Raw genomic sequence first — 14,763 nt, 5'->3', positions numbered from 1 at the left:
AATGGTATTAAGACTCTCTAATTTACACCTATATTTAGTGAGGAAGGAATGCCTAGTGGCACATCTGCCATGCCCAAGACCAAGCCCTTTAATGTTGTAAAAATATTATCACTTTCCCATGTGACCAAACCCTTATCTCAAAATATATAAAAGGAAATGTTGGTCCACTTGAGGGGTTATGTCTAGTCTTCTTCTTCATCTGCTTCTGCTTGGTGTGTAGACTTATCTTTACCACTCCACAATGAGTCAAGCGTTGAGCACCAAACTTGGAAAGTGTAGTGTTGGCAGCTCTTGTGGCACTAAGAACTTTAGCAGCTGCTCAACTGGTGGTGGGTATGGAGGCGGAAGAGTCGGCTTCACTTCTTCTTCTGTGATACGATCTGGAAGTAAACCTGCATACACTGGCAGTGGAACAGGAAGATTCGGCTCAACTAGCCTCTTTAACTTCGGCAAGAACAAAAGGATTTCCATCAGTTCTGGAAGTAATAGAGGATTAGCCATTGGTGGTGGTAAAACTCTTAGCAGCTTTGGCGAAAGCTTCCCTGTTTGCCCACCAGGAGGTATCCAAAATGTTACAGTTAACCAATTACTCCTCCAACCTGTCAAAGTAGATATTGATCCAAATATTCAGAGAGTCAGAACTGAAGAACGAGAGCAGATCAAATGTCTAAACAACAAATTTGCATCCTTCATAGACAAGGTAAGTCATACTTTGAATATCAACTGAGGATAAAATATATATTTGTTGAGTTTCATGCTATCTAGACCTAAAATGTCTATATTGTATCTTTTATATTTTTACTTAGGTTAGATTCCTGGAGCAACAGAATCAAATTCTGGAAACAAAATGGAGCTTTTTAAAAGAGCAAAGTCAAAAGATGGAAGCCAGGAAGGAGATCCATGACAGACAATATCAAGCATTGTTTGATGCGTACATTAACAGTCTTCAAAGACAGCTGGATAGTACCAAAAATGAAAAATGCCGCCTGGATGGTGAAGTGAATAATATGGAAAATGTTGTGGAGGATTTTAAGAGCAAGTAAGTTATATACAGCAGTAACCATGAGTGATTATTGGTACATTAAATCGTATTTGAGTATGGTATGAATATGGAAACTTTGTGACATTTCTAATCAAGGCTGAAGCCTATTTCCTTTATAGAATCAAAATATAAATAATTTCATTATCTTTCCTAGATATGAAGAGGAAATTAATAAACGCACATGTGCTGAAAATCAATTTGTAACCCTGAAGAAGGTAAGTTTTATCTGCATTTGAATTGTATCATTAATTGTGTTTTTTCCATGTATGTCATTCACAATCTATTTATGAAATATATTAATTTCCTGTTACTGATGGGCCCCAGTGTTGGGGCTTGCTATCTCATTTTCCTACCTCAACTCACATCTCACACACAGGTTGATTTCATCGGAATTAAAAAAATTTCCAATTTTCACTCTTCAGGAGTGCACTGCTCACCTTCCTACCGGCTTCCTGCTTAAAAATAGTGGCAGTGCGCTCCTGATGATTGCAAGGTTGAGTTGTTTGTTTGAACTGCTCAATACTGTAGGCAGACACAGAGCATTGAAAATGTGCAGTGGAACTGAAGCTCGACAGGTTCAAAAGCAAACAGAACAGAGCTAACAAGCTCCATTGCAAAGAGCTTGTTACCGCTGTACTCCTTCCCTAGGTGACCAGCCACCACTAATAGACTAGGCAATGAGTAATATACAATTATTAAAAATTGCTCTCTTCTTGAGATTAAAGGATTTTTAATAAGAGGTAAATTACAAAATTGCTTGTTTTTTTAAGCTCTATGCATTTTTATAAATTTAAGGAGATGACACAATCCCTTTAACCAGTCAGTATGTTCTTACATCGGGAGAAGAAATTGGAGAACCGACAAACTAATGCAAAAATGAATATAATTTTCAAACTTGCTGCAGATGTTGTCCTTCGGACATGAAATTTGAAAAATTGCAATGATTGATAGTCGATATGTATTACTTTTTAACTTTTTATTTACATGCTGTTTATTTGACATCAACGAGTATTATTGTAGTATACATACATACAACTATTTATTATTTAGTAGTATTTAATATTCTTTAAAAAAAAAAAAGAAACAGTGCTACTCTTGCTTATCTTTATTTAATGGAACGTTGCAGAACTCTGATACCAGACAATTCCATGAAAAATGGTTGCATGATGTTTAGAAACCATAACCTTGTTTCTAACCATGGAACCACCTTTAAGTTTTATTTGTTATAACATTGATGCATCCATGTGAATTTGTGACTTTTTCCCAAATGACACAGAAAGGTTTTTTCTTTACTAAAGTAAAGTAAATTCTTTAATTTTTTAGGATGTGGATGAGTTCTATTTACAAAAAGGTAATCTGGAGACCAAACAAGATGCCTTGGTGAATGAGATTAACTTCCTGAGGATGCTCTATGATGAGGTATTAAAATTATTTTATTTGTTAGTCTTGTTTTACCTTACATCCTCAGAATTCTGTCTGGGCCTACAGTAGATGTGGATTAAAGCTTTTCATAATAAAACACATCAATTGTGTTGTAGCGATTTTGTGTCTACCTCATTTTATGATGCGCGTTAATTATAGGGTGTTGGAAGGTGTCTTTTATTTAATCCTGTACTCAGTTTAAATCCCATCAAAAAGATATATTTGAATTTATTTTGTTACGTAATGATATGTTTTATCAGTGCAATAATGCCTTTTAGTTAAGCTTGTTTTGTTTAATCTATCCAATAAATCATTGTCCCAGTCAGACATATTTTCTTTTTTAAATATAACTTAATGACACATTAAGGAGATACTTATATGTATACAGTAAGTAAGACTGTTAGTCGCTGTTCAGACTATCAATAGTAACCATTGGGTTTCCATTGTTTTTCCACAAACATAACAGAGTGCTCTTTTAAAGGTTTGAGTACTGTGAAAAATGAATCCTAAAAACAACAGGGAACCCCTGTGAAGCCAATGGGATCCATGAAGATTGTTTAGATATGTTAATAAAATAAAATGCTCTGCAAATTACAAAACCAATTGCAGTAACGGGAAGAATGCAAGTAGCTGGATACAGGCTTTGGATGCTTGTTTTCCAACTCCAAACTTGTATATGGGGGTCTCACACTTATCCTCCTACTTTCCAACAGCAAACATAGGGGGGGGGGCATAAAGAGCAAATGTTCAGCCAACAGTTATCTAATGTGTATGGTCAGGTTAAGACTTGTAAGGAGAATGTTCCATTCTTTTTCATTTTCATTTAAGTTCTTTTTTCACCAGCAAAATAATCGGGAATTTAGTATTAAGAAAGCTTCAAAATATTAATGCTGACACTTCATTTCCATATAAATTCATATAAATTCACTTCCATCCTACAGCCATAATAGGCTTTTTTAAAGTGACATGATTCTAATTTCTAAGATTGCTTCAAAAGCTTTCTACTATAGTGATCAGTCTCGTGGAATAGTTTTGAGGATTTTATTCTGTTCCAGGAACTGACTGAAATGCAAGAACAAATTTCTGAGACCAATGTTGTCTTGACCATGGACAATAACCGTGATTTAGACTTAGATGGACTTATTGCTGAAGTAAAAGCTCAATATGAGGACATTGCAGCAAAAAGTAAAGCTGAAGTTGAAGATACCTATGCTAAACAAGTAAGAGATTAAATTTCTTCTATTAAAATTCTGATAGAATAAATTTATTTCCTGAACCAAATGATGGAAATATTTTTTATCTGTTTTAATAGTATCAACAGCTGAAGGATTCAGCTGGACAACACGTGGACAGTCTACGGAACAGCAAGGCCGAGATCCAAGATTTGAATAGCATGGTCAAGAGACTTCATAGTGAAATCGAGTGTGTAAAAAAACAGGTAGGTGTATAGAAATCCACAGTTTAGAATTCATCAATTTAAAGATTAGGGTTTTGTAATGTATATTGTAAAAAAAAACTTTCATTATCAGCAAAAGATACTTTCTTTAGGTAAGGAAATACATCTGTGGAGAACGTAACCTTTTTTAATAAATGAGCTACAACCTAAATTTCCGAATACAGTATCAATACAGAATAAGCAGTTCAACTTACAGGTTCTCAATGTCATCCCTTATTTTAAGGAAACTTTGTGCATATACCACTGTAGCAACAAATATTTGTGGTATCCTATAATGCAAAAAAAATCCATCATTGTTTTAGATGACCAAATTTCTCTTTGAACCGACATAACCTTACATTATTGTTTGCTTTTCGAAGGTCTCCAACTTAGAGACAACAATTTGTAAAGCTGAAGACCATGGAGAACATGCTCTGAAAGATGCCAAAGCCAAATTATGTGAACTGGAGGCTGTTCTACAGAAAACCAAAGAAGATTTGGCTTCTCAGCTTCGTGATTATCAGGCCCTTCTCAATGTCAAATTGGCGCTGGACATTGAGATAGCTACTTACCGGACTTTATTGGAGGGAGAAGAAAGCAGGTAAGAATTTGTTTTTTAGTTATAGAAGGTACTTGAAACCAATGTAAACCCAAATCTGTCTGCTGCAGTAACCACTTATTTGTAACAAACCCAAGTTTCCTGGACCTAATGACGTTCTTTAATATACATATCTTTATTACATCAATAAAATAGACTTTATTATCTCCAATAAAATGATTAGGGTTTTCTCCATTTTGGACGTTACCCCTTGGATACCGGTCTGACGCCTCTCACCCAGCCAAACCAGATCTCACACTTTGCATTGACGAGGGGCAGTACCCTGAAACACAGAGTCTGCAAATTAAGGTTCCGGTTCTGGCTTTTATCCTAAGTCATGTGACAAGGCTCGTTAAAGGATCGATATTGACTTTTAGGATTGCTACTTCCTTTAGGTGCCACTAGAGTTCTAGTTCTCTTCCTCTCTAAAGAGACAATCTCCATTTTGGGAAACCCATTTTTTGTGAGCAGATTAACACATTATATTTAATCACAAAGGGTCCCACCACTTTGACCTCCAAAAATTAGATGCTGTCACCAGATAAGAAAAAGGGATTTCGGGTAACCTCTGTTCATCCAAAGGATTAAATAAGGGCCTACAATGACAATATTCCGAGCAAATGAACTGATTTTAATCTGCTGTTCCATATTAAACTTTCCCATTTATCGATTCTATTCACTACAGGATAGACGGAGATGTCGACAACAATGTTAAAATATGTAAGTATACAGCAATTCTGAGTAAAGTCTCCTCCTTTTAGTTTATGTGCTCACAGAATAATCTTTTATATGGCTAATGAAAGCTAAGATGGCAAGATCCATACTCTAAAGTGGGCAATTTATTTTGACACGTACTTTAGTACAGTCTCTATGGTAGCACTTCTCATTACCTTTTTTATGTCTTATTTTGCCATAGAATTTATCATGACCTGATATAAAAATGATGCTAATAATGAAATGACTAATAATGAAAGATAAACCATAAACTGTTAGGATAGACCATATATGCTTTTAGATCATTTTAATTTAGACCTCTTTGCATAAACCCAATCTGCTAAATATATGATGATCACAGGGTATCTCCCTAATTGATGCCCTTTTGATCAGCTATAATTATGATTTTTATTGTTTACATGTGTCTTATTATAGTGCTGCAATGAACATTGCAGATCTGCTTTTATAGCTGATTATATGGTCACATTTGCCCAAGCTACTAGATAACATATGGCCCCACATCATATTTTAGATTCAAGTAGAGTAACTTGTTAGATCTTTTTTTATAACTTGTCTATATGCTAGTATTAAAGGAGTTTTCCATCACTAATATTGTTTTCTACCTATCTAAAGAGCCTTTGTGTAGGTCCTTGAACTTTCCTTTTTTCTGCCTCATCCGCTTTGCCATATGCCATTTTGTGCAAATCAACAACCTCCCCTCCGCGGTCGTTTCCACCCATTATTGACTTTAAATCACCTGATGGGAGATCAGTAAAACACAGCAAAAAGAGTTATAAACTCCTCTTCACTACCAGGGCATTAACAAATTCTTAGTTAATCTCATCAAAAGCAATATGCAGAACAAACAGTAAAAAAATTTAGTGAAACATAATGCATGATAAAAAATAACACAAAATATATTTTTTAAGTTTAAAATACATCCATTCAAGTAAAAAAATACCCTCAAAGTTGTACATATCATTTAATTACACTTCATTACTTGAAGATCTCTAGTTTAACAAAATAAAAATGCCCCATGCTACAAATCTAAATGATAACTGTAAGACACAACTAATTATTGCTCTTTTCATTGCTGCTGTTGGATAAATTACACATTATCATCTATGATCATTATCACACACATACACATTATCATCTATGATCCCTATCGCACACATTATCATCTATGATCATTATCAGACACATACACATTATCATGTATGATCCCTATCACACACATTATCATCTATGATCCCTATCACACACATTATCATCTATGATCCCTATCACACACATTATCATCTATGATCCCTATCACACACATTGTCATCTATGATCCCTATTACACACATATACATTATCATCTATGATCCCTATCGCACACATTATCATCTATGATCCCTGTTACACACATACACATTATCTTCTATGATCCCTATCACACACATTATCATCTATGATCCCTATAACACACATACATATTATCATCTATGATCCCTATCGCACACATACACATTATCATCTATGATCCCTATCACACACATTATCATCTATGATCCCTATCACACACATACATATTATAATTTATGATCCCTATCGCACACATTATCGTCTATCATCCCTATCGCACACATTATCATCTATGATTCCTATCACACACATACACAATACCATCTATGATCCCTATTACACACATACACATTATCATCTATGATCCCTATCACACACATCCACATTATCATCTACGACCCTATCACACACATTATCATCTGTGATCCCTATCACACACATTATCATCTATGATCCCTATCGCACACATTATCATCTATGATCCCTATCGCACACATTATCATCTATGATCCCTATCGCACACATTATTATCTATGATCCCTATCGCACACATTATTATCTATGATCCCTATCACATACATACACACATTTCTTTATGAATTTTAATATAGAGGTCTTGAAACAATCTGCTTTTCTTTCCAGGTGTGTTCAGTACCACTGGGAAGACTTCCAGTTCTGGTGTTTCTGACTGTAAGCCATGCAATGACAAGAGCAGTGGGAGTAACGTAACAAGGGGTGTCCAGAGTGGAAAAACAACATACTCCTCCACGTCTTCATCATGTCAAAGCTCTTACGGCAGGAAGCGCTTCTGATCAAAGTTTCAGATTCCAGGGAAGGCATATTTAAAGTCAAGCCAGTCTTTGCTGCTGATCCATTAATGTATAAAGATGGGTATTATAATTTCTTTTTCCAGAAGCAAACTAATTGTATTACTGGAGATGGTCTATATATTGATGTCTAGTTTTTTTAAAATCAGTCTTAACTTAATGAAAACTTGTTGTCGATCAGAAGATCAATGGCCAGAAATTGGACATCAATGACCGACTATATTCATTGTATTCATTTCTACTAAAAATACTGCTTTTGCTGCTATCACTGCATTACTGCAGTTCTGTGTATTATCCTTCAATAAAGAGCATTTTAAACTTATAACATCATTGTTATTACTTAAGTGTGAGAATTTAGACGTTGACATCATCCCAGCCACAGGAGCAGTAAATCGGACTAATAAGGACTTGTTTAGTAATACTAGAGATACGTCTCCACACATTCCTCGTTTTTAGTGAGTGGAAGTAAACTAGACAGTTAAACTCCATCTCAGAATGTCTATTAAAGCGCTGATCCGAATAATTAAACTGAAATAACATGTCCATCTTTTCCTGTGACTTGGGTTAGTACTTTGTACATTTCACTTAATCATGGTTGGTTATCTGATCATTTATATTTTGGAGGACAAAAGAGGAACCAAGGTAGGAAGAACAGTACCGCCAAATTACTATTAGCAAGGAACTTTATAATAAAAAAAGGTAGACAAAAAAAAATTCTAAATTTTAGCTCTAGAGCAGGGGCCTCAAACACGCGGCCTGCGGGCCACATGCGGCCCTTCAGGCTGCTTCATGCGGCCCGCAGGTGCCATAGACCCTGATCGCGGTCCGGTACACGAGCCGCCGACAGCGGAGCTTTAGTTCAGTGTTTTGCCGCACAGAGACTGGCTCTCTGCACAGCAATACCAGTGTCAGCCGCTGGCATATCAGAGGCCAGCAGCTGATATCTGCATCCCAGCGCAGCAGCGTATGACGTCACTGACATGCGCAGATGTCAGCTGCTAGCCCCTATAGGCCGGCGGCTGGCATTGGTATTGCTGTGCAGAGAGCCGGTCTCTGTGCGACAATACACTGAACTAAAGCTCAGCTGTCGGCGGCTCCTGGACCGCAATCATCAAGGGGTCTATGGTGCCATGTGCAGAAAGAACGCCGAGGGAACGGAGGACAAGTGAGAAGAATCTTTTTTTTTCCCTCTTATATGTGTATGTGAAGAACGGCACAAGGGACATTCCTCCAACATGGGGACCAGGATGGGGACATTCCTCCAGCATGGAGACCAGGATGGGGACATTTCTCCAACATGGGGACCAGGATGGGGACATTCCTTCAACATGGGGACCAGGATGGGGACCTTCGACCAAGATGGGGACAAGGATGAGGACCTTCCTACAAGATGGGGATCAGGATGGGGACCTTCCTACAAGATGAGGAACAGGTTGGGGACCAAGATGGGGACCAGGATGGGGACCTTCCTCCAACATGGGGACCAGGATGGGGACCTTCCTCCAACATGGGGACGAGGATGGGGACCTTCCTCCAACATGGGGACCAGGATGGGGTCCTTCCTCCAACATCGGGACGAGGATGGGGACCTTCCTCCAACATGGGGACCAGGATGGGGGCCTTCCTCCAACATGGGGACCAGGATGGGGACATTCCTCCAACATGGGGACCAGGATGGGGACATTCCTCAAACATGGGGACCAGGATGGGGACATTCCTCCAACATGGGGACCAGGATGGGGACATTCCTTCAACAAGAGGACCAGGATGGGGACATTCCTCCAACATGGGGACCTTCCTACAAGATGGTGACAAGGATGGGAACCTTCCTACAAGATGGGGTCCTTCCTACAAGATGGGGACCAGGATGGGGACCTTCCTACAACATGGGGACCAGGATGGGAACATTCCTCCAACATGGGGACCAAGATGGGGACATTCCTCCAAAATGGGGACCAGGATGGGGACATTCCTCCAATATGGGGACCAGGATGGGGACCTTCCTACAAGATGGGGACATTCCTCCAATATGTGGACCAGGATGGGGACCTTCCTCCAATATGGGGACCAGGATTGGGACCTTCCCCCAATATGGGGACCTTCCTACAAGATGGGGACCAGGATGGGGACATTCTTCCAACATGGGGACCAGGATGGGGACATTCCTCCAACATGGGGACCAGGATGGGGACATTCCTCCAACATGGGGACCAGAATGGGGACATTCCTCCAATATGGAGACCAGGATGGGCACATTACTACAAAATGGGGACCAAGTTGAGAACCTTCCTACAAGATGTGGACCAGGATGGGAACATTCCTACAATATGGGGACCAGGATGGGAACCTTCCTACAATATGGCGACCAGGATGGGGACATTCCTGCAATACGGGGACCAGGATGGAGGACATTACTACAAGATGGGGACCAGGATGGGCACATTACTACAACAGGGGACCATGATGGGGACATTGCTACAAAATGGGGACATTACAACAAGATGGGGACCAGGATGGGGCATTACTACAAGATGAGGACATATCTATAATATGGGGATCAGTATGGGACATTACGACAATATTGGCCCCAGGATGGGAGACATTCCAACAAGGTGGGGACCATTGTGGAATATTACAAGATGGAGACAAAGATGGGGGACATTACAAGATGCATACCAAGATGGGGCACATTACTACAAGATGTTTGCCAGAAAAACTTCAAAATAAAGCATGAAAAAATATTTTGCCACAAAAATGCTGCTTGATATTTAAACTAAAGTAAACAAAAAAAGTGCACATTTGTTATTGCCACATCTGTAACGACCCAAGATATAAAAAATAAAATAAAATAAAACAGCAAAAATGTTCAAAAGGAGTATAGAAAAAAAAATGGTATCACTAGAAATGTCACTTTCTCCTGCAAAGAATGCGGCCCCCCAAACTACATTTTTTTCCATGTGCGGCCCATATACCCAGCCGAGTTTGAGACCCCTGCTCTAGAGGATATACAGTGCTGGCCAAAAGTATTGGCACCCCTGCAATTCTGCCAGATAATACTCAGTTTCTTCCTGAAAATGATTGCAATCACAAATTCTTTGGTATTATTCTCTTCATTTAATTTGCTTGCAAGGAAAAAACACAAAAGAGAATGAAGCAAAAATCAAATCATTGATCATTTCACACAAAACTTCAAAAATGGGCCAGACAAAAGTATTGGCACCCTCAGCCTAATACTTGGTTGCACAACCTTTAGCCAAAATAACTGCGAACAACCGCTTCCGGTAACCATCAATGAGTTTCTTACAATGCTCTGCTGGAATTGTAGACCATTCTTCTTTGGCAAACTGCTCCAGGTCCCTGATATTTGAAGGGTGCCTTCTCCAAACTGCCATTTTGAGATCTCTCCACAGGTGTTCTATGGGATTTAGGTCTGGACTCATTGCTGGCCACCTTAGAAGTCTCCAGTGCTTTCTCTCAAACCATTTTATAGTGCTTTTGGAAGTGTGTTTTGGGTCATTGTCCTGCTGGAAGACCCATGACCTCTGAGGGAGACCCAGCTTTCTCACACTGGGCCCTACATTATGCTGCAAAATTTGTTGGTAGTCTTCAGACTTCATAATGCCATGCACACGGTCAAGCAGTCCAGTGCCAGAGGCAGCAAAGCAACCCCAAAACATCAGGGAACCTCCGCCATGTTTGACTGTAGGGACCGTGTTCTTTTCTTTGAATGCCTCTTTTTTTTTCCTGTGCACTCTATGTTGATGCTTTTTCCCAAAAAACTCTACTTTTGTCTCATCTGACCAGAGAACATTCTTCCAAAACGTTTTAGGCTTTCTCAGGTAAGTTTTGGCAAACTCCAGCCTGGCTTTTTTATGTCTCGGGGTAAGAAGTGGGGTCTTCCTGGGTATCCTACCATACAGTCCCTTTTCATTCAGACGTCGACGGATAGTATGGGTTGACACTGTTGTACCCTCGGACTGCAGGGCAGCTTGAACTTGTTTGGATGTTAGTCGAGGTTCTTTATCCACCATCCGCACAATCTTGCGTTGAAATCTCTCGTCAATTTTTCTTTTCCGTCCACATCTAGGGAGGTTAGCCACAGTGCCATGGGCTTTAAACTTCTTGATGACACTGCGCATGGAAGACACAGGAACATTCAGGTCTTTGGAGATGGACTTGTAGCCTTGAGATTGCTCATGCTTCCTCACAATTTGGTTTCTCAAGTCCTCAGACATTTCTTTGGTCTTCTTTCTTTTCTCCATGCTCAATGTGGTACACACAAGGACACAGGACAGAGGTTGAGTCAACTTTAATCCATGTTAAGTGGCTGCAAGTGTGATTTAGTTATTGCCAGCACCTGTTAGGTGTCACAGGTAAGTTACAGGTGCTGTTAATTACACAAATTAGAGAAGCATCACATGATTTTTCAAAGGGTGCCAATACTTTTGTCCACCCCCTTTTTTAGGTTTGGTGTGGAATTATATCCAATTTGGCTTTAGGACAATTCTTTTTGTGTTTTATTCATTGAAGACAAATTAAGTGAAGATAATAATACCAAATAATTTGTGATTGCAATCATTTTCAGGAAGAAACTGAGTATTATCTGACAGAATTGCAGGGGTGCCAATACTTTTGGCCAGCACTGTATGTGGTCACAATACAATTCAAAGTGAGAACAAACAATAACAAAGTCAAAACCTGCCATGGACGGTAACTGAGGCTTCAATGCGGTCATGGCCAGCAGAAGATCAGAAGCTTATTGCGTAATAACTCAAGAAGATCAGATTCTGTATTCACTAAGGCCACAGCTAAAGTCAATGATTCACAGATAAAGGAGGAAATGGTTGTTATATGGGCAGGTTGGTTCTGCCACATAAGGCAAATCTTATTTTTAGCACTGAACTTAAAGAGTTTTGCCCACTAAAGGACAACCCCATATTAAAAGCTCCATTGTATAGTCTAAAATAAAATAAAAACAATATACTTGTCTTCTGGACTGGATTGGCATTGTTCCACAGATATCAGCACAACCCCCAGTGCTCAGCCTCCACTATTCTATTTTAAGCAAATGTCTAATTTGATGATATGGTGAAGGCTGCAGCCGATCACTGGCCACTAATTTGCTGTGACAGTCATATGACATTGTATATTTCACACGATCGCTGGGAGGAAACAGCTCTGAAATCGGAGCAATGGCACCAGTCTGGGAGATAAGTATACAGTTTTTTTTTTATTTTAGGCTGTAAAGTGGAGATATTAATAAGTGTTTTTTCAGCAGTGGTCAACTCCTTTAACATAGCCACACATATTAAATGTTGGGAGACCTTTAGAAGACCCAAATGACCATCTGATATATGTAACATGCACACTCAGCCATGCCCAGTGAGCATATATACAGTATGGGGGGGTCAATCCTTGAGTAAGAACTTGTTTAACACCTTAAGTCCTCATACACTATTTATGAAATTGATCCCAATCTGCGGATTGTGCTTGAATGGCCAAAAATCTGATGTCTATCAGCATACCAACAAAGTTTTCACATTTCCGATTCACAAACCATCTTTATGCATAGCCATAAGTAAGGCCACACTGTGCGTTGCAAACATATTGCTGTGGTTTCTGTGCACAACTTTCTGATGGATTTTATGGATATTTAATGGCTGAATGAGGAGGTTTTTAATCTGGAGCACTAAATACTTCTCCTTTCAGTTGAACAATAACTTACCCAGAGACAGACAACCACAACAACAGCAGAGAGCTCTTGTGCAAGAATAGTATATGGGCTACTTAAATTATAGCTACTAATTTAAAGCGGTTGCCCAGCCTTAAACTACAATCTGCAGTCACTCTATGTGACTGCAGACTTGTAAATACTCACGGTGTGCGCACTGTGCACTGTGAGGATTCACCGGTGCTGGCGGCATTCAGTTTGCATACATGCGGTCACATGCTGACTAGACGTGCACAACCTCGCCCAATGCAATTGAATTTAATGAGGCCTGATACGTCTAGTTGGAATTTGTTGCTGGAATTATGCATATTGCATACTTACAGTTTTATGGTCGCCTGCTCCTGACGCAAGCACCAGAGAATTCTCATAGCTCGCAGTGTACGCTCTGTGAGGATTCACAAGTCTGCAGTCGCATAGAGTGACAGCAGAGTTGTACCCCAAGGCCGGACAACCCGTTTAATGTCAGTGGGGTGCAAGCCATAGACTACTTCATTTATAGTTCTCCAGAAAGCCCCTAGTTGCTGTACAGATTTGCTAATTGTTGGGGAGATTTGGATCTTCTAATACATCAATACATGTCTAATTTGTATGTCTGCAGGGGGCTCTCTAGCCTGCCAGGTCAATGTACAACTGCAGAGGTTGCTCAAATGATGTATCTACCATTGTAGAAACCAGTATAAGATACTGTAAAAGTAGCAATATACCATCTCTTTCAGGGTGGCAAAATTCTTTTAACATAAATGTACTTATAATCCATACATGAAATCTTATGAAGGTATCATACTTTTGTTTTGGCTACTTACAGGTATGAAAGAAATCTAACACTTAACTTCACTGATAATTAATGAGTGATATACATCAATATGTATTACTAGCTACACTGCTCAAAAAAAAAAGGGAACACTCAAATAACACATCCTAGATCTGAATGAATGAAATATTCTCATTGAATACTTTGTTCTGTACAAAGTTGAATGTGCTGACAACAAAATCACACAAAAATCATCAACGGAAATCAAATTTATTAACCAATGGAGGCCTGGATTTGGAGTCACCCCCAAAATTAAAGTGGAAAAACACACTACAGGCTGATCCAACTTCGATGTAATGTCCTTAAAACAAGTCAAAATGAGGCTCAGTATTGTGTGTGGCCTCCACGTGCCTGTATGACCTCCCTACAATGCCTGGGCATGCTACTGATGAGGTTGTGGATGGTCTCCTGTGGGATCTCCTCCCAGAACGGGCGGGCCAGTTCATAGCTTCAGTGCCTTCATCTTGCAGGAACTGCTGACACACTCCAGCCACATGAGGTCTGGCATTGTCCTGCATTAGGAGGAACCCAGGGCCAACCACACCAGCATATGGTCTCACAAGGGGTCTGAGGATCTCATCTCGGTACCTAATGGCAATCAGGCTACCTCTGGCGAGCACATGGAGGGCTGTGAGGCCCTCCAAAGAAATGCCACCCCACACCATTACTGACCCACTGCCAAACCGGTCATGCTGAAGGATGTTGCAGGCAGCAAATCGCTCTCCACGGCGTCTCCAGAATCTGTCACGTCTGTCACGTGTGCTTAGTGCGAACCTGCTTTTATCTGTGAAGAGCACAGGGCTCCAGTGGCGACTTTACCAATCCTGGTGTTC

The 14,763-nt window shown here is 39.7% G+C and overlaps 1 protein-coding gene across 1 annotated transcript; it reads left to right on the top strand.

The window, feature by feature from the left end:
• The first annotated feature begins 241 nt into the window (after positions 1-241).
• LOC141250359 (keratin, type II cytoskeletal cochleal-like) lies at positions 242-7,373 on the top strand. Its single transcript, XM_073669936.1, has 9 exons — positions 242-700; positions 807-1,039; positions 1,197-1,257; positions 2,366-2,461; positions 3,520-3,684; positions 3,777-3,902; positions 4,280-4,500; positions 5,183-5,217; positions 7,204-7,373. The coding sequence occupies exons 1-9, from the start codon at positions 242-244 to the stop codon at positions 7,371-7,373; spliced, it is 1,566 nt and encodes a 521-aa protein (XP_073526037.1).
• The last annotated feature ends 7,390 nt before the right edge of the window (positions 7,374-14,763 follow it).

This window comes from Phyllobates terribilis, unplaced genomic scaffold (assembly GCF_046119375.1).
Source record: "Phyllobates terribilis strain yellow unplaced genomic scaffold, ASM4611937v1 Scaffold_2__4_contigs__length_985480577, whole genome shotgun sequence".
Taxonomy (NCBI): domain Eukaryota; kingdom Metazoa; phylum Chordata; class Amphibia; order Anura; family Dendrobatidae; genus Phyllobates; species Phyllobates terribilis.
This window is presented reverse-complemented; position numbering and strand designations above follow the sequence as displayed.

Excerpts from the sequence above, each read along its gene's own strand:
- LOC141250359 (XM_073669936.1), top strand. The coding sequence starts at position 242 with ATGAGTCAAGCGTTGAGCACCAAACTTGGAAAGTGTAGTGTTGGCAGC. Across the intron at positions 2,462-3,519 it reads TGAGGATGCTCTATGATGAG|GAACTGACTGAAATGCAAGA; the intron begins GTATTAAAATTA and ends ATTCTGTTCCAG. Across the intron at positions 3,685-3,776 it reads AAGATACCTATGCTAAACAA|TATCAACAGCTGAAGGATTC; the intron begins GTAAGAGATTAA and ends CTGTTTTAATAG.